We start from the raw sequence: 26612 nt of genomic DNA on the forward strand, positions 1-26612 counted from the left end.
CATATTTTGCTGTGCTCCTACACCCAAATAATTAACTTAAGGTAGGTGCACATGAGCAAACTTGTAGGCATGTAGAAATGTAGTGGTGTGTGTGTGGTGTGTGTGTGGGGTGGTGGTGGGGTGGGGTGGAGTTGTAGTCGTGAAGAATCTACAGGATCAGCAGAGCTTTTAAGTGATAGTATATGGTCCTACAGACATACAGAATTTGTGTACAACCGTCCATATCTATCAACACAGACAGGATACATTCCAGACGTAAGGCAGAATAAGCTTTTGGACATGAAGTATACAACTGTAACTGCACTTCTAGTGATGATGTCCACAGCAGATACAGATTGTCTTTGATCAGTATATACATGGTGATGATGGCATCAGTAGGTCAGTCCCACTCCAAGATAGGTGAAGACCAAGGCCACTCTCTATTTTGCGTGTGTATACATTACCCGTTTCATAACAACAACATGGTCAGCATTAGAGAATTATTGTTTTCCCCCAAATCCAAGTAAGATGTTTTCTGGTGCAGTCAATGTTGCCTTCAGTTCCAGTCATGTAGCCATGTGGTCAAACTCTCCCAAACTCTCTTGACATGACACAACAAATACGAATAGATATGGGACAATGAGTTTCAGTTCCTTTGAAATCAGAACGTACATTTGTGACCGACCTATTTAAGAAAATGCTTGCTGGCAAAATATCACATAACATTCCATCTGCAGTCCATTTCCGCGTTACTACATGCTGTACATCGATTTGTTAATCATACATATATGTTTCGTAACATTGTGTCATCATACACGTGTTACAGGTGACTTTTCCCAACTTTGCATAAGCATACGATTTCAGTGCAATTAGGTCCAGTGGAGATAAGACAAAAGGTTTTGGATATATTGAATGGTAGTATTTTAGGAAGCACATCACCTCATTGCAGTTATGGAAGATTTGATACTATGATATCTTAAGATATTAGTTTTAACTTGATAGGATTTTATAGTTCTTCATTAGTATAAGACTCTGTAGTTGGGTCTTATTAGATCATAAATAAAGTGTATTCCTGCATTGTACCAACCTGTTTATAAAATTGTCTTGTTACTTCCAGGCAACATATAATTAAACCAAATACATTGATTGGTTTAACATGTCGCCTGAGCTTAGTGTCTTATACTGCTTTCTGTAAATATTTAATCCCATGAGGAGATTACATCTCTGATTCTGTATCTCTATTAGATCGTATATCAGCCTTGTGACCTCACCAATATATCTCTCCTGGTACAAAACCTTTGGATCACGGCCTTATTATTAGCCAGGTATCTTTTTCATTCTATTGGCTATAACAGCCGATGAAAATTTTATATGACGTGTTAAGGAGAGAAATTACCAACTTTTAAAATGGTTTTGGCTGGGTTTTTGGGCAGGCATGCAATTAATCCTGTTTCGAAGAAACTGATAGATTTTTGCTTCGATATGCATAATTTACAGAATTTATCAAGAATTTATTTTAAGTCTCCAAAATAATTTTTAAAATTTCGTTGTAAAATCCGTCTGTCTGTTTTTCGGGTACAGATAAAGAGGTGTATGATAAACGGGCGCCAGGAGCTGTTGTTGCCAGTAGACGTTATGTTGGTGGCTAAGGGTCAAACTAAAGGCAAATTTTCGCCAGTACTATGATGAGAGGCGATAAAATGGCTATGTAAACGATGTGGCGATAAAACGAGGTGGCGGATAAAATGAGGTGTATGATAAAACGGGGTGTATGATAAAACGGGCGCTAGAGCTGTTGTTATGACCGATGTTGCGTGTTGGTGGCTAAGGGTCAAAATACCGGCAAATTAGTCACAAAGTGCTATGGATGAGTAGAGTAATAGAACGCATGATAAACGAAAAGAGAAATGAGGTAAGGAAACGAAGGATCAAGAATGCTACACAGATAGAAGAAGGTAACAACCAGCAAAACGCGTAATACATTTTAGAGGCGATAAAACGGGCTGATAAAACGAGGTGATAATATACGAGGTGGTATGATAAAACGGCGCCAGATCTGTTAAAGCATTTACGTTATGTGTTGCGGCTAAGGGTCGTCTCAAAGCAAATTGTCACAGTACTCTTTAAGATGAGAGTATGATAAAACTGGCTGATAAAACGAGGTGTATGATAAAACGAGGTGTGGCGGATAAACGGGCGTCAGAGCTGTTGTTATGACAGATGTTATGTGTTGCGGTTAAGGTCAAAACATCGGGCTAATCGTCACAGTATCGTCTATAACAGGGATAGAACGGTTTTAGAGTCGTTATGTCAGATGTTGGTGCCAAGGATGTAAATCTATATCTTTTCTACAGAATCGTGTGATGGGTGACAATACCCATGCTATAGCTGCGATGGATGATTGTTAGCCCTAATTTCCGTGTCCAGTTAGAAACAATAGACCAGCAAAACAAGAAAAGGAAGTTGTCTTCCGGATTGTTGTCACTGACGGCAAACACATTGATAAAATTCCCATATTTCGTTCAATAAAATACCGTATTTGCTGTTACTGATCTTTGTAAGAACGAAAAATTTCTATTTTCAACAGCTTCTGTCACAAGTAAACCCAGCATATGATGTAAAAGAAATGTACTTACAACTGATAGTGTTAATCTTCCACAGCTTGTCACAAGTAAACCCAGCATATGATGTAAAGAAATGTACTTACAACTGATAGTGTTAATCTTCCACAGCTTGTCACAAGTAAACCCAGCATATGATGTAAAGAAACGTACTGGCTGTAACTGATAGTGCGTTAATCTTCCACAGCTTTGTCACGAGCAAAACCCAGTATATGATGTATAGAAATGTACCTCTACAACTGATAGTTAATCTTTCCACAGCTTATCGTACAAGCAAAACCCAGCATACATGCCTAGAAATGCAATTCTACAACCGATAGCAAGTTAATCTTCCAGCCAGTCACAAGTAAACCCAGCATATGATATGTTTAGAAATGCAATTTACAACCGATAGTGTTAATCTTCCACAAAGCTTCGTCACAAGCAAACCTATAGCATGATGTAAAGAAATGTAATTTTACAACCGATAGTTAATCTTCCACAGCCTATCACAAAGTGTTCCCTTAGTATATGATGTAAAGAAATGTACTTTAATAACCGATAGTGTTTATCTTCCTACAGCTTGCCTACGCGAGTAAAACCCAGTATATGATGTATAGAAATGTACTTACAACTGATAGTGTTAATCTTCCACAGCTTTGTCATGAGTAAACCCAGTATACGATGTAAAGAAATGTACTTACAACTGGATAGTATTTATCTTCCACAGCTTTGTCACGAGTAAACGCAGTATATGATGTAAAGAAATGAAAATTCTACAACTGATAGTGTTAATCTTCCACAGCTTCTGTCAGCTGGAAGTAAACCTTTAGTATATGATGTAAAGAAATGTACTTTACAACTGATAGTGTTTATCTCCACAGCTTCTTTGTCAAATGAGTAAACCCAGTATATGATGTATAGAAATACCTTACAACTGATAGTGTTAATCTTCCACAGCTTTCTTGCCGCGAGTAAACCCAGTATATGATAAAAGAAATGTACTTTACAACTGATAGTGTTTATCTTCCACAGCTTTGTCACGAGTAAACCTTAGCATATGATGTAAAGAAATGCACCTACAACTGATAGTGTTAATCTTCCACAGCTTCTCTTTGTCACACAAGTAAACTTAGTATATGATGGAAGAAATGTAATTTTACAACTGATAGTAAGCGATCTTTCCACAGCTTTGTCATGAGTAAACCCAGTATATGATGTGTATAGAAATGTAATTTACAAATTGATAGTGTTAATCTTCCACAGCTTTATCACAAGTAAACCCAGTATATGATGTCAAGAAATGTACTTTACAACTGATAGTACATCTTCCAGCTTTGTCGCCAAGTAAACCCAGTATATGATGTAAAGAAATGTACTTACAACTGATAGTGTGTTTATCTTCCACAGCTTTGTCGTCAAGTAAAACCCAGTATATGATGTATAGAAATGTACTTTACAACTGATAGTGTTAATCTTCCACAGCTTTGTCACGAGTAAACTCCAGTATATGATGTAAAGAAATGTACTCAATAACTGATAGTGTTAATCTTCCACAGCTTTGTCACAAGTAAACCCAGTATACGATGTATAGAAATGTACTTACAACTGATAGTGTTAATCTTCCACAGCTTTGTCACAAGTAAACCCAGTATAAGGATGTATAGAAATGTATCTTTGCTAACTGATAGTGTTTATCTTTCCACAGCTTTGTCACGAGTAAACCTGTAGTAAATGATGTAAAGAAATGTACTTACAACTGTTAGTGCTAATCTTCCACAGCTTGTCACAAGTAAACCTAGTATATGATGTATGTGAAATGTACTTTACAACTGATAGTGTTAATCTTCCACACAGCTTTGTCACGAGTAAAACCCAGTATATGATGTATAGAAATGTACTTACAACTGATAGTGCTAATCTTCCACAGCTTTTGTCACAAGTAAACCCAGTATATGATGTAAAGAAATGTACCTACAACTGGATAGTGCAAGTTAATCTTCCCACAGCTTTGTCACAAGTAAAACCTAGTATATGATGTAAAGAAATGTACTACAACTGATAGTGCTTATCTTCCACAGCTTTGTCATGAGTAAAACCCAGTATATGATGTGGCAGAAAATGCACTTACAACTGATAGTGTTAATCTTCCATGCTTTGTCACGAGTAAAACCCAGCATATGATGTAAAGAAATGTACTACAACTGATAAAGCACCTTCCACAGCTTTGTCACAAGTAAACCAGTATATGATGTAAAGAAATGTACTTACAGCTGATAGTGCTAATCTTCCACAGCTTTGTCACGAGTAAAACCCAGTATATGATGTCAAGAAATGTACTTACAACTGATAGTGTTTATCTTCCACAGCTTTGTCAATGAGTAAACCCATATGATCTGCATAGAAATGTACTTACAACTGATAAGTGTTAATCTTCCACAGCTTTGTCACAAGTAAAACCCAGTATATGATGTAAAAGAAATGTACCTACAACTGATAGTGTTTATCTTCCACAGCTTTGTCACAAGTAAAACCCAGTATATGATGTCAAAGAAATGTACTTGCTAACCGATAGTGTTAATCTCGTCCACAGCTTTGTCTAGAAGTAAAACCCAGCATATGATGTCAAGAAACGTACTTTGCACAACTGATAGTGTTTATCTTCCACAGCTTTGTCACAAGTAAACCCAGTATATGATGTCAAGAAAATGTACTTTACAACTGATAGTGTTTATCTTCCACAGCTTTGTCACAGAAGTAAACCCAGTATATGATGTATAGAAATGTACTTTACAGCCTGATAGTGTTAATCTTCCACAGCTTTGTCACGAGTAAACCCAGTATATGATGTATAGAAATGTGGTTATTAAACTGATAGTGTTTATCTTCCACAGCTTTTGTCACAAGTAAACCCAGTATATGATGTATAGAAATGTACTTACAACTGATAGTGTTAATCTTCCACAGCTTTGTCACAAGTAGTAAACCCAGTATGATGTGATGTAAAGAAATGTACTTACAACTGATAGTTAATCTTCCACAGCTTTGTCACAAGTAAACCCAGTATATGATGTAATAGAAATGTACTTACAACTGATAGTGTTAATCGTCCACAGCTTTGTCACCAGTAAAACCCAGTAAACGATGTATATGATGTACTTTTATAGAAATGTACAGCTTACAACCCTGATGTATTCTTACAACTGATAGTGTTAATCTTCCACAGCTTTGTCACAAGTAAAACCCAGTATATGATGTATAGAAATGTACTTTACAACTGATAGTGTTAATCTTCCACAGCTTTGTCACAAGTAAAACCCAGCATATGATGCATAGAAATGTACTCCTTTACAGCTGATAGTAAGTTAATCGTCCACAGCTTTGTCACAAGTAAACCCAGTATATGATGTAAAGAAATGTACTCTTACAACTGGATAGTGTTAATCTTCCACAGCTTTGTCACAAGTAAACCCAGGTATGATGTAAAGAAATGTAATTTACAACTCGATAGTGTTTATCTTCCACAGCTTTGTCATGAGTAAACCCAGTATATGATGTATAGAAATGTACTTTACAACTGATAGTGTTAATCTTCCACAGCTTTGTCAATGAGTAAACCAGTATATGATGTATAGAAATGTAATTTTGCCAACCGATAGTGTTTATCTTCCACAGCTTTGTCACGAGTAAACCTTGTGTAAATGATGTAAAGAAATGTATTTCATAACCGGATAGTGTTAATCTTCCACAGCTTTGTCACAAGTAAACCTAGCATGGCGATGTATAGAAATGTACTTACAACTGATAGTGTTAATCGTCCACAGCTTTGTCACGAGTAAATCCAGTATATGATGGCAGAAAATGTACTTCATAACCGATAGTGTTAATCTTCCACAGCTTTGTCAGCTGTAAGTAAACTCCAGTATATGATGTATAGAAATGTACTCTACAACTGATAGTGTTAATCTTCCACAGCTTTGTCACAAGTAAACCTTAGTATATGATGTAAAGAAATGTACTTTAACAGCTGATAGTGTTTATCTTCCACAGCTTTGTCATCACAAGTAAAACCCAGTATATGATGTATGAAATGTACTTTTACAACCTGGATAGTGTTAATCGTCCACAGCTTTGTCACGGAAAGTAAAACCCAGTATATGATGTAAAGAAATGTACTTACAACTGATAGTGTTAATCTTCCACAGCTTTGTCAGTTAACCTAGTATATGATGTAAAGAAATGTACCACAACTGGATAAGTGTTAATCTTCCACAGCTTGTCAATGAGTAAACCCAGATATGATGTCAAGAAATGTACTTACAACCGATAGGCAGTTTTGTCTTCCACAGCTTTGTCAGCGAGTAAACCCAGCATATGATGTAAAGAAATGTACCTACAACTGATAGTGTGTTAATCTTCCGGCTTTGTCAGAAGTAAACCCAGTATATGATGTCAAGAAATGTACTATTAACTGATAGTGTTTATCTTCCACAGCTTTGTCACAAGTAAACCCAGTATATGATGTAGAAATGTACTTACACAACTGATAGTGTTTATCTTCCACAGCTTTGTCACGAGTAAAACCCAGTATATGATGTATAGAAATGTACCTTACAGCTGATAGTGTTAATCTTCCACAGCTTTGTCACAAGTAAAACCCAGTATATGATGTATAGAAATGTACTTTACAACTGATAGTATTTATCTTCCACAACTTTGTCAAGTAAACCCAGTATATGATGTAAAGAAATGTACTTACAACTGATAGTGTTAATCTTCCACAGCTTTGTCACAAGTAAACCCAGTATATGATGTATAGAAATGTACTTACAACTGATAGTGTTTATCTTCCACAGCTTTGTCACAAGTAAACCCAGTATATGATGTAAAGAAATGTACTTACAACTGATAGTGTTAATCGTCCACAGCTTTGTCTAGAAGTAAACCCAGTATATGATGTATAGAAATGTACTTACAACTGATAGTGTTTATCTTCCACAGCTTTGTCACAAGTAAAACCCAGTATATGATGTAGAAATGTACTTACAACTGATAGTGTTAATCTTCCACAGCTTTGTCACGAGTAAACCCAGTATATGATGTATAGAAATGTACTTACAACTGATAGTGTTTATCTTCCACAGCTTTGTATTAACGAGTAAACCTGTAGTATATGATGTAGCAGAAATGTACTTACAGCTGATAGTGTTAATCATTCCACAGCTTTATCGCGAAAGTAAACCCAGTATATGATGTATAGAAATGTACTACAACTGATAGTTAATCGTCCAGCTTTATTGCCAAATAAAGCCTAGTATATGATGTATAGAAAATGTACTTACAACTGATAGTGTTAATCTTCCACAGCTTTGTCACAAGTGAACCCAGTATATGATGTCAAGAAATGTACTTACAACTGATAGTGTTAATCTTCCACAGCTTTGTCACAAATAAAACAGTATATGATGTAAAAGAAATGTACACAACTGATAGTGTTTACATTCACAGCTTTGTCACAAGTAAAACTCCAGTATGATGTATAGAATGTACTTTACAACTGATAGTGTTAATCTTCCACAGCTTTGTCACAAGTAAACCCAGTATATGATGTATAGAAATGTACTTACAACTGATAGTAAGTTAATCTTCCACAGCTTTGTTGTCACGAGTAAACCCAGTATATGATGTAAAGAAATGTACTTATTAACTGATAGTGTTTATCTTCTCCACAGCTTTGTCACAAGTAAACCCAGTATATGATGTAGAAATGTACTTACAACTGATAGTGTTAATCTTCCACAGCTTTGTCACAAGTAAACCCAGTATATGATGTAAAGAAATGTACTATTACACTGATAGTGTTAATCTTCCACAACTTTGTCACAAAGTAAACCCAGTATATGATGTATAGAAATGTACTATTACAACTGATAGTGTTAATCTTCCACAGCTTTGTCACAAGTAAACCCAGTATATGATGTAAAGAACTGATATGTTAACTTTACAACTGATAGTGTTAATCTTCCACAGCTTTGTCACGAGTAAACCCAGTATATGATGTATAGAAATGTGCTTACAACTGATAGTGTTTCGTCCACAGCTTTGTCCACAGCTTAGAAATGCAATGTGGCCACGTTAGTGATGGTAAAACCCAGTATATGATGTATAGAAATGTACTTACAACTGATAGTGTTTATCTTCCACAGCTTTGTCACAAGTAAAACCCAGTATATGATGCAAAGAAATGTACTTACAACTGATAGTGTTAATCTTCCACAGCTTTGTCACAAGTAAACCCAGTATATGATGTAAAGAAATGTACTTACAACTGATAGTGTTAATCTTCCACAGCTTTGTCACAAAGTAAACCCAGTATATGATGTAAAGAAATGTACTTTACAACTGATAGTGTTAATCTTCCACAACTTTGTCACAAGTAAACCTAGTATATGATCTAAAAGAAATGTACTTACAACTGATAGTGTTAATCTTCCACAGCTTTGTCAACAAGTAAAACCCAGTATATGATGTAAAGAAATGTACTTACAACTGATAGTGTTTATCTTCCACAGCTTTGTCACAAGTAAACCCAGTATATGATGTATAGAAATGTACTTACAACTGATAGTGTTAATCTTCCACAGCTTTGCAGTAAACCCAGTATATGATGTATAGAAATGTACTTTACAACTGATAGTGTTAATCTTCCACAGCTTTGTCTACAAGTAAACCCAGTATATGATGTAAAGAAATGTACTTTACAACAGTAGTGTTTATCTTCCACAGCTTTGTGAGTATACCCAGTATATGATTAGAAATGTACTTACAACTGATAGTGTTAATCTTCCACAGCTTTGTCACAAATGTAAACCCAGTATATGATGTATAGAAATGTACTTTACAACTGATAGTGTTAATCTTCCACAGCTTTGTCATGCAAGTAAACCCAGTATATGATGTAAAGAAATGTACTTACAACTGATAGTGTCCAGCTTTGTCACCAAGTAAAACCCAGTATATGATGTAAAGAAATGTACTTACAACTGATGGTGTTTATCTTCCACAGCTTTGTTGCTGGAGTAAACTGGCCAGTATATGATGTACAGAAATGTACTTACAACTGATAGTGTTAATCTTCCACAGCTTTGTCACAAGTAAAGCCAGTATATGATGTAAAAAAGAAATGTACTTACAACTGATAGTGTTAATCTTCCACAGCTTTTGTCAGTAGTAAACCATGTATGATGTAAAGAAATGTACTTACAACTGATAGTGTTAATCTTCCACAAGCTTTGTCACTTAAGTAAAGCCACAGTATATGATGCATAAGAAATGTACTTACAACTGATAGTGTTAATCTTCCACAGCTTTGTCACAAGTAAACCCAGTATATGATGTAAAGAAATGTGCTTTTACAACTGATAGTGTTAATCTTCCACAGCTTTGTCTAAAGTAAACCCCAGTATATGATGTATAGAAATGTACTTACAGCTGATAGTGTTAATCTTATCTCCACAGCTTTGTCACGAGTAAACCCAGTATATGATGTATAGAAATGTACTTACAACTGATAGTGTTTTATCTTCCACAGCTTTGTCACAAGTAAACCCAGTATATGATGTAAAGAAATGTACTTACAGCTGATAGTGTTAATCTTCCACATCTTTGTCACAAGTAAACCCAGTATATGATGTATAGAAATGTACTTACAACTGATAGTGTTTATCTTCCACAGCTTTGTCACAAGTAAACCCAGTATATGATGTATAGAAATGTATTTTACAACTGATAGTGTTAATCTTCCACAGCTTTGTCACAAGTAAACCCAGTATATGATGTAAAGAAATGTACTTACAACTGATAGTGTTTATCTTCCACAGCTTTGTCACAAGTAAACCCAGTATATGATGTATAGAAATGTACTTACAACTGATAGTGTTAATCTTCCACAGCTTTGTCACAAGTAAACCCAGTATATGATGTAAGAAATGTACTTTGGTAAATAGTATCTTGATGTAAGTAAACCCAGTATATGATGTATAGAAATGTAATTTACAACTGATAGTGTTAATCTTCCACAGCTTTGTCACAAGTAAACCCAGTATATGATGTATAGAAATGTACTTACAACTGATAGTGTTAATCTTCCACAGCTTTGTCACAAGTAAACCCAGTATATGATGTAAAGAAATGTACTTACAACTGATAGTGTTAATCTTCCACATCTTTGTCACAAGTAAACCCAGTATATGATGTATAGAAATGTACTTACAACTGATAGTGTTAATCTTTCCACAGCTTTGTCACGAGTAAACCCAGTATATGATGTAAAGAAATGTACTTACAACTGATAGTGTTTATCTTCCACAGCTTTGTCAGTATATGATGTAAAGAAATGTACTTACAAGTAAACCCAGTATATGATGTAAAGAAATGTACTTACAACTGATAGTGTTAATCTTCCACAGCTTTGTCACGAGTAAACACAGTATATGATGTCACAAGTGAAATGGCTTACAACTGATAGTGTTAATCTTCCACAGCTTTGTCACAAGTAAAACCCAGTATATGATGTATAGAAAATGTACTTACAACTGATAGTGTTTATCTTCCACAGCTTTGTCACATGAGTAAACCCAGTATATGATGTAAAGAAATGTACTTACAACTGATAGTGTTAATCTTCCACAGCTTTGTCACAAGTAAACCAAGTATATGATGTAAAGAAATGTACTTACAACTGATAGTGTTTATCTTCCACAGCTTTGTCAGTGCAAAAGTAAACCCAGTATATGATGTATAGAAATGTACTTACAGCTGATAGTGTTAATCTTCCACAGCTTTGTCACGAGTAAAACCCAGTATATGATGTATAGAAATGTACTTACAACTGATAGTGTATCTTCCACAGCCAAGTGACAACTAGTATATGATGTATAGAAATGTACTTACAACTGATAGTGTTTATCTTCCACAGCTTTGTCACAAGTAAACCCAGTATATGATGTATAGAAATGTACTTACAACTGATAGTGTTAATCTTCCACAGCTTTGTCATGAGTAAGCTGATAGTATATGTCAGAAATGTACTTACAACTGATAGTGTTATCTTCCACAGATGTCACAAGTAAACTCCAGTATATGATGTAATGAAATGTACTTACAACTGATAGTGTTTATCTTCCACAGCTTTGTATTACAAGTAAACCACAGTATATGATGTATAGAAATGTACTTACAACTGATAGTGTTAATCTTCCACAGCTTTGTCACAAGTAAACCCAGTATATGATGTAAAGAAATGTACTTACAACTGATAGTGTTTATCTTCCACAGCTTTGTCACAAGTAAACCCAGTATATGATGTAAAGAAATGTACTTACAACTGATAGTGTTAATCTTCCACAGCTTTGTCACAAGTAAACCAAGTATATGATGTAAAGAAATGTACTTACAACTGATAGTGTTTATCTTCCACAGCTTTGTCACAAGTAAACCCAGTATATGATGTATAGAAATGTACTTACAACTGATAGTGTTAATCTTCCACAGCTTTGTCACAAGTAAACCCAGTATATGATGTATAGAAATGTACTTACAACTGATAGTGTTTATCTTCCACAGCTTTGTCACAAGTAAACCCAGTATATGATGTATAGAAATGTACTTACAACTGATAGTGTTAATCTTCCACAGCTTTGTCACAAGTAAACCCATATGATGTAAAGAAATGTACTCTACAACTGATAGTGTTTATCTTCCACAGCTTTGTCACAAGTAAACCCAGTATATGATGTACTATAGAAATGTACTTACAACTGATAGTGTTAATCTTCCACAGCTTTGTCACAAGTAAACCCAGTATATGATGTAAAGAAATGTACTTACAACTGATAGTGTTAATCTTCCACAGCTTTGTCACAAGTAAACCCAGTATATGATGTATAGAAATGTACTTACAGCTGATAGTGTTAATCGTCCTCAGCTTTGTCACGAGTAAACCCAGTATATGATGTAAAGAAATGTACTTACAACTGATAGTGTTTATCTTCCACAGCTTTGTCACAAGTAAACCCAGTATATGATGTATAGAAATGTACTTACAACTGATAGTGTTAATCTTCCACAGCTTTGTCTCAGCCAAGTAAACCCAGTATATGATGTATAGAAATGTACTTACAACTGATAGTGTTAATCTTCCACAGCTTTGTCACAAGTAAACCCAGTATATGATGTAAAGAAATGTACTTACAACTGATAGTGTTAATCTTCCACAGCTTTGTCACAAGTAAACCCAGTATATGATGTAAAGAAATGTACTTACAACTGATAGTGTTTATCTTCCACAGCTTTGTCACAAGTAAACCCAGTATATGATGTATAGAAATGTACTTACAACTGATAGTGTTAATCTTCCACAGCTTTGTCACAAGTAAACCCAGTATATGATGTAAAGAAATGTACACTGATAGTGTTAATCTTCCACAGCTTTGTCACAAGTAAACCAGTATATGATGTAGAAATGTACTTACAACTGAATCTTCCACAGCTTTGTCACAAGTAAACCAGTATATGATGTAAAGAAACCTTACAACTGATAGTGTTTATCTTCCACAGCTTTGTCACAAGTAAACCCAGTATATGATGTCAAGAAATGTACTTACAACTGATAGTGTTAATCTTCCACAGCTTTGTCACAAGTAAACCAAGTATATGATGTAAAGAAATGTACTTACAACTGATAGTGTTTATCTTCCACAGCTTTGTCACAAGTAAACCCAGTATATGATGTATAGAAATGTACTTACAACTGATAGTGTTAATCTTCCACAGCTTTGTCACAAGTAAAGCCAGTATATGATGTAAAGAAATGTACTTACAACAGTAATAACAGGGTATCAAATTTTGCCACAACAGAAAATTTGATTATCCTGATTGGGCCGCACTCACGCACGCATGCACGCAACACACACTCTCTCTCTCACTCACTCACTCACTCACTCACACTAAGACAATAGGTGACCCTTGCTGCTCCACTACATATTGTTTTCTATATGTTCTATAGCAGGTTTCCATGCATCCCAGGATGGAGGCAGTATTGGTTGCTGTGGTTACATCTTGTACTTGGTATCAATCATCTGTATGCTAGCAACCATTCCATTCTCCCTCTGTCTGTGCACTAAGGTAAGATCAGTGCTTTCAAGGGTGTGGACATGTCCAGTTAGCACATCCTTTAATGGGGTCAGGGCTCGACCCAAAAGACCTATTGAAGTGCTATGAATGTTTTGCGGTTTGGGTCCCTGAATGAAATCTTTTACGACTAGTTTTAAGAGTGTTTTATGCTTGGAACTATTTTTTTTGTTTTTTTGTTTATTTTATTTTTTGGTTTGGTTTGGTTTTTGTTTTGTTTTTAGGGTTCCCAAATCAAGTATACATGATGCATATAGAAATATGTAAGCAGGTGTAATTTGCTGATACAACCAGGTTCTCCAATAAATACCGGTAAAATATCAAAAGTTAACAGAAGTCATCAGGTTCAAATACTGGGTAAATGGAGACCATTTCGTTTTTAAATTTATCAAAATCATTTTTTCTTTTTGGAAATAATTTTTTCAACTATTAAAAACTTTAAGAAATTGATCAATTTTGGATACATTTTATTCAAAGTGCAAATGTATATCTAACTTTTAGCAGAGAGGATTATATGATTTAATAGTGGGTCCTTATCTAAACTACCAAACCAAACAAGGAATAATCCAATTTTCAAGGTCATTCCAAAAGGTTTTGGTTCCATTGCTATCCCAATAAACGTGGCATAAATTACGATATCATTACAAAAAGAACATACTGCATTGTCAACCAATCTTATTTTCACCATTTCTTTTTTAGTATAAATAGTTCAGGAACTTTTATTGAAAGTTTGTTGTTTATATAAGTGAGATATACAAAAAGGAATATGCCCAAGCCATCAACAGCTTGTGGTATTTGACTAAGGCCCCCGACAGAACTGCATTAGACTACAAGCAGCATTGTTCGCAATGTATCTATTTCTTTTTTGGCTTTATAGAAAATATTATTTAAATTTTTCAGTTTGAGCAATGGCATGACATATTTATTATTCTAATTTCTTGATATTTAATATAAATTATTCATGAAGACATATTTATATTCTCCAAACATTTCGTATTTGCATCATAATGTATTGGCTGCAGACTATTCATGCCATCGCTACTCACCCCTTGATGACTCGTTTATCAGATCTGATCTCCCCGATGACATTATTCATCTTTGAACTTCCTTGTTATGGGGGGGCGCTGGGGTAGCCTAATGGTTAAAGCGTTCATGCTGAAGACCTGGAGTCGATTCCGCACATGGGTACAATGTACTGAGCCCATTTCTGGTGTCCCCTGCCCTGATATTTGTGGAATATTGCTAAAAGCGGCATAAAACAACACTCACCTTTAAAGCGACCCATTTTCTCCACAGCAGCATACAGTGAGTGAGCGTGTGTCAGCCATCCACTGTATTCTGGGACTTGGTAGTTCCGGTAGATCTCGCAGAATTGGTTCTCAGCACACATATGTCTGCTTTGAGTGGCATTTTAGAAGTTGGGAAGTACAATATGATGCACTCTTCCACCAAGCCCAATCTACTGTATAAACTCTGCTGTATAAACATCTCATTATTATTTGTACATCGTTGGCTTCCACGCCTGTCCTTTGTCTACTCTCTGGCTTCATCAGCTTACTGCTTTGCCAATTATGTTAATTATGTGGTTTTCTTTGTTACATTGTTACATTCAGTATATATATACTTCCCCCTTCTTCATGTTCCATTAATGCTTGACAACGGTACAAGAGTCTGTATCGAAAACGTCGCACTCACGAATAAAAAGAAGTTGTTATCCATAAAGTTTGTTGTATATTACACATATGTCCCATGGTTTTTTTACAACAATGTTTTATCAAAATCCTTACAGTCACTGGTCTAACCACTGGTATTGTTGTTACATTGACCTTCATTTCTCCTGAGATTTTGACAAGTTACATCAGATAAATATAATTGATAAGAGGATTAAAAAAAACCAGGTGATTATTTTCAGTTCATCACAATATTTTTTAGAATTATTTGAATATAAATACTGACAACATTTATGATGTGGCGATCTTTGTAAGGTGTGTTTCTCAAATATGTAGATAGCCTTCAGTGCTTGTGACCATTAAAGGTAGGGTTCAAACTTATACACACATGGGGTGTAGGCACATAGCCTGGTCCAAGCTGTATTTCGATGCAAAGCAAAGCAGTATCCCAGTACAATCCATGATATATCTTGAGTTACCGGTTCAGGATGATTTTAGGCCATAGTATGTAAAGAAGTGTGTTTATGAAGGCTCACAGCTAAACGTATGGATGAAAACAGTCTACAAAACATACATTTTGAAAATATAATTATCTTTTTCTAAATCTAGATTTGAATTTCCCACTGCATCACTATACGGGGGATGTTTCATTCAGGGTTTCATATTTCATGCCGGCTGAGAAAATGACCCCCTACCCACTCCCCCTGACCCCAAGCTGTGCAGGGTTAGGGCTGTACATGTATTTGATGCTGACATCATTTTGTTGGAGTTTTCAGAAAATAGTGAGTGAGTGAGTTCGGTTTTATGCCGCACTCAGCAATATTCCATTTTCAGAAAATAAGTATAATTTGACTCTGGCCACTCATGGGCAGATAACATCTTCACTGCTGAGGAGTAGCCAATGGAGGACTAGTTGGAAACCCATGGGATATTTTGAAGTTTGCACTCTGGCCTGTAACTTTTGACATAATCTTTCATCTTTGGGACAGGTGCTAAATCATTATGAGAAGGTGGTTATATTCCGACTTGGTCGACTGAGGTCCCGACAAGACAAGAAACCAGGTACAATGTTTTTCTTTGTTTAAGTACCACCTGACTTCCTCCCCATTGTCATATCCCACTGGACACCCGTGAAGATCCGGGTGTATGGGTCTTCAGGACCCCATGCTTGTCGTAAGAGGTGGTCAAACTCGCTGACTTGGTTGACACATGACATTCCAATTGCGTAGATCGACACTCATGCTGTTGACCACGGGATTGTCTGGTCCAGACTCGATTATTAGCAAACCGCCGCCATAGTGCAGCATTCAGATAGGAATAGGTTCCCAGCAGGCAGCGCTGGTCCAAAAATGTATCCAAATGTGTTAGCAAAATCAGGCTTTGTTTGTTGTTTATTGTTTATAATATCAATCACTAGCAAATCCGGCCCAGATTCCAGTATATTCAGATCAGTATATAAATGATGGTCAACAGAACAGCGCACCTGGTATAAGCAAATGAGCCACAACACAAGAGAGGGTTCACAGGCCAGTGGCCAATTTGCCCACCTTGTGCATTCATGCAGACCTAACACTTTTGTCTCATTGAGGCCACTAAACGATTTCCAATCCAGGCATTTTCTTCATCAACCCATACTTGGACTCCTTCATCAAGGTGGACATGAGGACCCTGATCTTTGATGTGCCGCCCCAGGAGGTGGGTGTCATTGGGTTTAGGGGGATATTTCATGCGTGTGGTGGGTTTAGGGTTGAGGATGGTGTCGCTGCTAGGAAGGGGGTTTTATCACAAAGGAACAAGGAAGTATATCTGGCTGGGGGTGGGGGGGTGGGGTGGGGGTGGGGGTTAGGGTTGAAGATGGTGTCGCTGCCAGGAAGGGGGTTTTATCACAGAGAAACAAGGAAGTATATCTGGTTGGGGGTGGGTTTAGGGTTGAGGATGGTGTCGCTGCCAGGATGGTGGTTTTATCACAAAGTAACAAGGAAGTATATCTGGCTGGGGGTGGGTTTAGGGTTGAGGATGGTGTCGCGCTGCCAGGAAGGGGTTTTATCACAAAGTAACAAGGAAGTATATCTGGTTGGGGTGGGTTTAGGGTTGAGGATGGTGTCGCTGCCAGGATGGTGGTTTTATCACAAAGTAACAAGGAAGTATATCTGGTTGGGGGTGGGTTTAGGGTTGAGGATGGTGTCGCTGCCAGGATGGTGGTTTTATCACAAAGTAACAAGGAAGTATATCTGGCTGGGGGTGGGTTTAGGGTTGAGGATGGTGTCGCTGCCAGGAAGGGGTTTTATCACAAAGCAACAAGGAAGTATATCTGGTTGGGGGTGGGTTTAGGGTTGAGGATGAATTGTCGCTGCCAGGATGGAGGTTTTATCACAAAGTAACAAGGAAGTATATCTGGTTGGGGGTGGGTTTAGGGTTGAGGATGGTGTCGCTGCCAGGATGGTGGTTTTATAACAAAGTAACAAGGAAGTATATCTGGTTGGGGGTGGGTTTAGGGTTGAGGATGGTGTCGCTGCCAGGAAGGGGTTTTATCACAAAGCAACAAGGAAGTATATCTGGTTGGGGTGGGTTTAGGGTTGAGGATGGTGTAAGCTGCCAGGATGGAGGTTTTATCACAAAGCAACAAAGAAGTATATCTGGTTGGGGGTGGGGTTTAGGGTTGAGGATGGTGTATTAAGCTGCCAGGAAGGGGTTTTATCACAAAGCAACAAGGAAGTATATCTGGTTGGGGGTGGGTTTAGGGTTGAGGATGGTGTCGCTGCCAGGATGGAGGTTTTATCACAAAGTAACAAGGAAGTATATCTGGTTGGGGGTGGGTTTAGGGTTGAGGATGGTGTCCCTGCCAGGAAGGGGGTTTTATCACAAAGCAACAAGGAAGTATATCTGGTTGGGGGTGGGTTTAGGGTTGAGGATGGTGTCGCTGCAAGGAAGGGGGTTTTATCACAAAGCAACAAGGAAGTATATCTGGTTGGGGCTGGGTTTAGGGTTGAGGATGGTGTGGCTGCCAGGATGGAGGTTTTATCACAAAGTTCCAAGGAAGTATATCTGGTTGGGGGTGGGTTTAAGGTTGAGGATGGTGTCGCTGCCAGGATGGAGGTTTTATTACAAAGTAACAAGGAAGTATATCTGGTTGGGGGTGGGTTTAGGGTTGAGGATGGTGTCGCTGCCAGGATAGTGGTTTTTCACAAAGCAACAAGGAAGTATATCTGGCTGGGGGTGGGTTTAGGGTTGAGGATGGTGTCGCTGCCAGGATAGTGGTTTTATCACAAAGTAACAAGGAAGTATATCTGGTTTGGGGTGGGTTTAGGGTTGAGGATGGTGTCGCTGCCAGGATAGTGGTTTTCACAAAGTAACAAGGAAGTATATCTGGCTGGGGGTTTGGTTTAGGGTTGAGGATGGTGTCGCTGCCAGGATGGAGGTTTTATCACAAAGCAAACAAAGAAGTATATCTGGTTGGGGGTGGGTTTAGGGTTGAGGATGGTGTCGCTGCCAGGAAGGGGGTTTTATCACAAAGCAACAAGGAAGTATATATCTGGTTGGGGGTGGGTTTAGGGTTGAGGATGGTGTCGCTGCCAGGATGGAGGTTTTATCACAAAGTAACAAGGAAATATATCTGGTTGGGGGGTGGGTTTAGGGTTGAGGATGGGTGTCGCTGCCAGGAAGGGGTTTTATCACAAAGCAACAAGGAAGTATATCTGGTTGGGGGTGGGTTTAGGGTTGAGGATGGTGTCAAGCTGCAAGGAAGGGGTTTTATCACAAAGCAACAAGGAAGTATATCTGGTTGGGGGTGGGTTTAGGGTTGAGGATGGTGTGGCTGCCAGGATGGAGGTTTTATCACAAAGTAACAAGGAAGGATATCTGGCTGGGGGTGGGTTTAGGGTTGAGGATGGTGTCGCTGCCAGGATAGTGGTTTTTCACAAAGTTCCAAGGAAGTATATCTGGTTGGGGGTGGGTTTAGGGTTGAGGATGGTGTCGCTGCCAGGATGGAGGTTTTATCACAAAGTAACAAGGAAGTATATCTGGTTGGGGGTGGGTTTAGGGTTGAGGATGGTGTCGCTGCCAGGATAGTGGTTTTTCACAAAGTAACAAGGAAGTATACCTGGCTGGGGGTGGGTTTAAGGTTGAGGATGGTGTCGCTGCCAGGATAGTGGTTTTGTCACTAAAAGTAACAAGGAAGTATATCTGGTTGGGGGTGGGTTTAGGGTTGAGGATGGTGTCGCTGCCAGGATAGTGGTTTTTCACAAAGTAACAAGGAAGTATACCTGGCTGGGGGTGGGTTTAAGGTTGAGGATGGTGTCGCTGCCAGGATAGTGGTTTTGTCACAAAGTAACAAGGAAGTATATCTGGTTGGGGGTGGGTTTAGGGTTGAGGATGGTGTCGCTGCCAGGATAGTGGTTTTTCACAAAGCAACAAGGAAGTATATCTGGCTGGGGGTGGGTTTAGGGTTGAGGATGGTGTCGCTGCCAGGATAGTGGTTTTATCACAAAGTAACAAGGAGGTATATCTGGTTGGGGGTGGGTTTAGGGTTGAGGATGGTGTCGCTGCCAGGATAGTGGTTTTTCACAAAGTAACAAGGAAGTATATCTGGCTGGGGGTGGGTTTAGGGTTGAGGATGGTGTCGCTGCCAGGATGGAGGTTTTATCACAAAGCAACAAAGAAGTATATCTGGTTGGGGGTGGGTTTAGGGTTGAGGATGGTGTCGCTGCCAGGAAGGGGGTTTTATCACAAAGCAACAAGGAAGTATATCTGGTTGGGGGTGGGTTTAGGGTTGAGGATGGTGTCGCTGCCAGGATGGAGGTTTTATCACAAAGTAACAAGGAAGTATATCTGGTTGGGGGTGGGTTTAGGGTTGAGGATGGTGTCGCTGCCAGGAAGGGGGTTTTATCACAAAGCAACAAGGAAGTATATCTGGTTGGGGGTGGGTTTAGGGTTGAGGATGGTGTCGCTGCAAGGAAGGGGGTTTTATCACAAAGCAACAAGGAAGTATATCTGGTTGGGGGTGGGTTTAGGGTTGAGGATGGTGTGGCTGCCAGGATGGAGGTTTTATCACAAAGTAACAAGGAAGGATATCTGGCTGGGGGTGGGTTTAGGGTTGAGGATGGTGTCGCTGCCAGGATAGTGGTTTTTCACAAAGTTCCAAGGAAGTATATCTGGTTGGGGGTGGGTTTAGGGTTGAGGATGGTGTCGCTGCCAGGATGGAGGTTTTATCACAAAGTAACAAGGAAGTATATCTGGTTGGGGGTGGGTTTAGGGTTGAGGATGGTGTCGCTGCCAGGATAGTGGTTTTTCACAAAGTAACAAGGAAGTATACCTGGCTGGGGGGTGGGTTTAAGGTTGAGGATGGTGTCGCGCCAGGATAGTGGTTTTGTCACAAAGTAACAAAGGAAGTATATCTGGTTGGGGGTGGGTTTAGGGTTGAGGATGGTGTCGCTGCCAGGATAGTGGTTTTTCACAAAGCAACAAGGAAGTATATCTGGCTGGGGGTGGGTATAGGGTTGAGGATGGTGTCGCTGCCAGGATAGTGGTTTTATCACAAAGTAACAAGGAGGTATATCTGGTTGGGGGGTGGGTTTAGGGTTGAGGATGGTGTCGCTGCCAGGATAGTGGTTTTTCACAAAGTAACAAGGAAGTATATCTGGATGGGGGTGCGTTTAGGGTTGGGGATGGTGATGCTAATGCCACACTCTGAATACCACTCTGAAAGTCCTTGAAGACGATTGAAGTCGTTGAGAGCCCGCATAGTTGTGTTTATACTCTGTTTCTGACAAGGTGTTGACACGTGACTCGGTGACAGTGGCAGTCGACGCCGTCATCTACTACCGCATCCAGAACGCCATCATGTCTGTCACCAATGTCCGTGACGTTTACAGCTCCACCAAACTGTTAGCAGCATACACACTCAGGAATGTCCTGGGAACCAAAGATCTCAGCCAGCTTTTGTCAGAGAGGGAAGCTATCAGCCATCTCATGCAGGTATTAAATATACTGTAGAAATAAAATTACGGGTGATAACTATTTTCAATGTGAGTGGATAGGAGTGCAAAGGGAAGAACAGCCAGGTGTGCGTCAAAGGATGGATACGGCACAGCACAGATAAATGTATCAATATCTATGTTGGCACTTGTGTACGTGCCTCGCGTACACCTGGCTGTCCCTTTCTCTGCACACCTCCCTCGTAACAAATAGTAAACTGTCAACATTTTAATGATAGTTTGTTAAACAAGTTTTTTTATATGTAGGACATAAATTCTGCAAATAACTCCCAGATTTGATCTAATGTTTTGATTATGATCAGCGTTTCATTGAGTATTATATGTTTTCGTTTTCGAGTTCGATTGCAATTCATGGGTCTGCTTTTAAGCCAAATGGACTATAGCATGGTTAGACATGACTGAGTAGACTTAAATATGCTGAGCAAAGCGGACTATATCATGGTTAGACATGACTGAGTAGACTTAAATATGCTGAGCCAAACGGACTATAGCATGGTTAGACATGACTGAGTAGACTTAAATATGCTGAGCCAAGCGGACTATAGCATGGTTAGACATGACTGAGTAGACTTAAATATGCTGAGCCAAACGGACTATAGCATGGTTAGACATGACTGAGTAGACTTAAATATGCTGAGCCAAGCGGACTATAGCATGGTTAGACATGACTGAGTAGACTTAAATATGCTGAGCCAAGCGGACTATAGCATGGTTAGACATGACTGAGTAGACTTAAATATGCTGAGCCAAACGGACTATAGCATGGTTAGACATGACTGAGTAGACTTAAATATGCTGAGCCAAACGGACTATAGCATGGTTAGACATGACTGAGTAGACTTAAATATGCTGAGCCAAACGGACTATAGCATGGTTAGACATGACCGAGCAGACTTAAATATGCTGAGCCAAACGGACTATAGCATGGTTAGACATGACTGAGTAGACTTAAATATGCTGAGCCAAGCGGACTATAGCATGGTTAGACATGACTGAGTAGACTTTAAATATGCTGAGCCAAACGGACTATAGCATGGTTAGACATGACTGAGTAGACTTAAATATGCTGAGCCAAGCGGACTATAGCATGGTTAGACATGACTGAGTTGGACTTAAATATGCTGAGCCAAGCGGACTATAGCATGGTTAGACATGACTGAGTAGACTTAAATATGCTGAGCCAAACGGACTATAGCATGGTTAGACATGACTGAGTAGACTTAAATATGCTGAGCCAAACGGACTATAGCATGGTTAGACATGACTGAGTAGACTTAAATATGCTGAGCCAAGCGGACTATAGCATGGTTAGACATGACTGAGTAGACTTAAATATGCTGAGCCAAGCGGACTATAGCATGGTTAGACATGACTGAGTAGAGTTAAATATGCTGAGCCAAGACGTGTAACATTCGGGAAGGACTAATGACATTTCCTACACTACCAAGTTTTAATTAGGTTATTGAAAACCGTATAGGTGATTATGTTTGTGGAATGCTGATAATAGTTAAATCTATTCCTCTCCGTCATTAGTTTACACGCTATAACACATTGTATCACAGTACAGATAATGTTGAATTCAGTTTTTCATCCTCGGAAGTAAGTATCAATTAAATATTACAACAAACATTTCTGTTTGTGATGACTTGTCAGTGTTTTCATTGAACATTTTGTCGTCTAGAGTTTACTAGCGGAAGCGACTGCTCTGTGGGGAGTCCAGGTGGAGAGGGTGGAAGTGTGAGTAGAACCCGTTTGTTTTCAAATTTTCTTTCATTCACGACCTGGTTTCATGACTGATTTTCAGCGATCCATTGATATACTTTTCGTCATTATTCTGCCGTTTGTACCATTTGTACCATTGCCGGAATGACACGAGTACTTACGAATGCCTTTTGCACCAAATGGAATCTGTTTCAGGCAATTACTGATTTTGGTCATTTTCTCGTGCTGAAATTTTGAATTTTCCTAAAACCAGGGGATTGTGATTGGAATGAAATTGAAAAGAATCATTATGGAAAGATGTTTTTTGTCCCAAAGTGATCCCTGAAACATATTGTTGGAGAAATACAAAAAGCACCTTTTCTATAGCTACAGCTCCATAAATACATGTGTTGATAGTACACTGTAATACCGAGACGGTAGAATGTTTTAAAAGTGTCTCCCCTCGACCCAAGTCTCATCATCATCATTACAGCAAGGATGTGAGACTGCCTTGTCAGCTTCAGAGAGCCATGGCTGCTGAGGCTGAAGCAACACGAGAGGCTCGGGCCAAGGTACGTCACTCTTCCATGATTGTTCCACTCAAGTTGTGGATGAACTCGAGATTTTTACGGGGACGTCCCACCGCTCGGTTTCATGGTCGTTATGAAGCTGGATATGAATATAGGGTCGTTGTTCCTATGGTCCTCCAATATAGATTGAAACACTGTGAAAGCTCTATGCGCAGTGAGAGATAGAACACCGGTCTGGTACAGATCACCAGTGTACCAAACAGTCTAGGCCTGTGATGACTACTGGATGTGCTGGTCAGACTAGGTGACTTGGTTGAGTAGGTGTCATTATTCGCGGGCTGTTGCTCATGACATCAATCTCTGGTTTGGCTGACCCAGACTCGATCATGTGCAGTTCATATAGCTGGAGTATGGCTGAGTGTGCTGCTAATCAACAACAACGATACAACTGAGACAAAAGCTTATATTGATTTACATAGGTTGACAATTCTATGACCTTATGTCACATGGTACATTCAGGTTACATAGGACCAACTCTGACCTTGACCTTTGTATGTCCTTTTGACCTCTTGACCTCTTGTTGCAGATTATTGCTGCTGAAGGAGAACACAATGCATCCCGAGCCCTGAAGGAGGCTGCAGATATCATCGCGAAATCTCCAGCTGCTCTGCAGTTGCGTTACTTGCAGTCTCTGAGCAGTGTCGCAGCTGAAAAGAATTCGACCATCATTTTCCCTCTGCCGATGAACATATTGGATGGACGTCTATGAAAATGAAGTCTGGCAGTCTCGTGTGTGGTTGAGAACGCTATAGTACAAATGGAATATTTCTGAGCGCATCTTTAATAAACATACAATGAAGCTTGGTAGAACTAGCTTGTCATGAAAGTCATTAGGGCATGACAAGTCTTCAGCTACAGTGTTTGTGTTATACGCCTAACTGTCATGAAAGTCATTAGGGCATGAAAAGTCTTCAGCTACAGTGTTTGTGTTATACGCCTAACTGTCATGAAAGTCATTAGGGCATGAAAAGTCTTCAGCTACAGTGTTTGTGTTATACGCCTAACTGTCATGAAAGTCATTAGGGCATGAAAAGTCTTCAGCTACAGTGTTTGTGTTATACGCCTAAAATTAGTTAAGGAACACTCAAACATGGCATCGGTGTCAAAAACAAAACCAAAATTAATAAAATTGATAATTTAATTTTTAAGGCGGAATAGACACAGGTTCACACAGGAGAGCGATCTATTGTTCATTGTCCTGTTGTAACAAAGGTTACAGACTTAAGACACGATCTGGTTGTGGACGAGACATGACTTCCTCTGTTCACATCAGCCCTGACATCTTGGCATAGAACGGACAAGCCTCTGTCTCCTTGTACTTGGTATTGCCTGCCATTGAATCTTGCTGAAGAAATCCCTCTAGCTGAAGGTTTTCTGATTCGGCATAAGGGTGGTTGTTTTAACAACATTTTTGACACCGAAGACAATCAAAGATTTTCGGTTCATTCATTTTGTTCAGATTAAGGGTGTTATAATTTTATAACTGTTTCACCAATTAACAGAGTTTTATGATAAATTATGGGAACATAACAAAAGGGTTTGATACTGAGGGAGTTTATGAAAGCTAAGATTTGTGAAGATTTTCTTCTTTGGCATCTGTAAAACGTTAAACATATGTGACCCTTTAAGTTTTTCAGTTTGGCATAATGTGAAGAAATTTATCCTGCATGACTGAAAAAATACGATTTGGCTGAATTTCTCCAATCCAGCCCATGTTTTAGGAGGGGCTATGGGGCAGCCTAGTGGTTAAAGCGTTCGCTGAGGACCCAGTTCGATTCCCTACATGGGTACAATATGTAAAGCATGTTCCTGGTGTCTCCCGTTGTGATATTGCTGGATTATTGCTAAGGCGACGTAAAGCTCAACTCACTTCCTCCCAAGTTTTAGGTACAAGTAGCCATGTGAGCACATTTTGGTGAAGATGAAACCATGGTCCATAGCTGCGATAAAATCGTTGAAATACCATATTTCCTCCACTAAACGCCGGAACAAATAAGCGAGGGGGATAAATAAGCTGGCGGTTTGGATAAATCAGCTGGCGGTTTAAGAAATACTGTATTTCCTCTAATACGTTTTTTAAATAAATGTATTCTCCCTTGATCCAAAAATGGATTTCTTAAGGAATGGTTCCTAGCTTTGACGTAACGTTCACTAACAAGTAATTACTGTACACCCAGTAAACGCAATAAGCGCCGGGTCTCCAATAAGAGCCTTGCACTCTAATATGTGCCGGGTCTGGATGTCCGTTTAGAAAATAAGCGCCCGACCGCTTATCAGCGGAAATACGGTAAGTGTTGGGTCTCTAATACACGCCGGGTCTCCAATAAGCGCCTTGCACTCTAATATGTGCTGGGTCTGGATGTCCGTTTAGAAAATAAGCGCCCGACCGCTTATCAGCGGAAATACGGTAAGTGTTGGGTCTCTAATACACACCGGGTCTCCAATAAGCGCGGAGTACGTTTTCAAAATGTATTTTCCCTTGATCCAAAATTAGAATTAATAAGGATCGGTCCCTTTGGAGGACATGGGCTGATGTACCCTCGATGTTTGTGTATGTTTGTTTGAACATAAAGAAACATCGAGGGTACATCAACCCATGGGCCCCGAGGGACCAGTGAACAAAGTATTTATTTTACCAAACACCTCAGTGGTAATTTTGAACTGTTGAAGCACGGGTATCGGATCATAGTTATAAGTATGGAGGACAAGACGACAAGACGACAAGAAATTTAGAGTTATCTCCCTTCCATCGATTTGAATGCGCAAACATCGGTAATCTCCGTACATCATATGTGTGATTCAATGTTATTTTAACCTAGTATTTAAACCTCTAAACCTTCTGTCCAAATATTGAAGACCCACATCGTTGGAACATGGTGACACGTTTAA

At 38.9% G+C, this 26612-nt stretch overlaps 1 protein-coding gene across 1 annotated transcript; it reads left to right on the forward strand.

Moving 5' to 3' along the window:
• Window positions 1–1867: 1867 nt before the first annotated feature.
• LOC124272832 (stomatin-like) lies at window positions 1868–24890 on the forward strand. Its single transcript, XM_046708053.1, has 8 exons — window positions 1868–1934; window positions 13648–13763; window positions 16429–16501; window positions 17052–17134; window positions 21209–21412; window positions 23114–23169; window positions 23627–23705; window positions 24250–24890. Exons 1-8 carry the CDS (start codon window positions 1868–1870, stop codon window positions 24430–24432), a joined length of 861 nt encoding a protein of 286 aa, XP_046564009.1. The 3' UTR covers window positions 24433–24890.
• The last annotated feature ends 1722 nt before the right edge of the window (window positions 24891–26612 follow it).

Source organism: Haliotis rubra, unplaced genomic scaffold (assembly GCF_003918875.1).
Source record: "Haliotis rubra isolate DU_JTF1 unplaced genomic scaffold, ASM391887v1 Scf1732, whole genome shotgun sequence".
NCBI lineage: Eukaryota > Metazoa > Mollusca > Gastropoda > Lepetellida > Haliotidae > Haliotis > Haliotis rubra.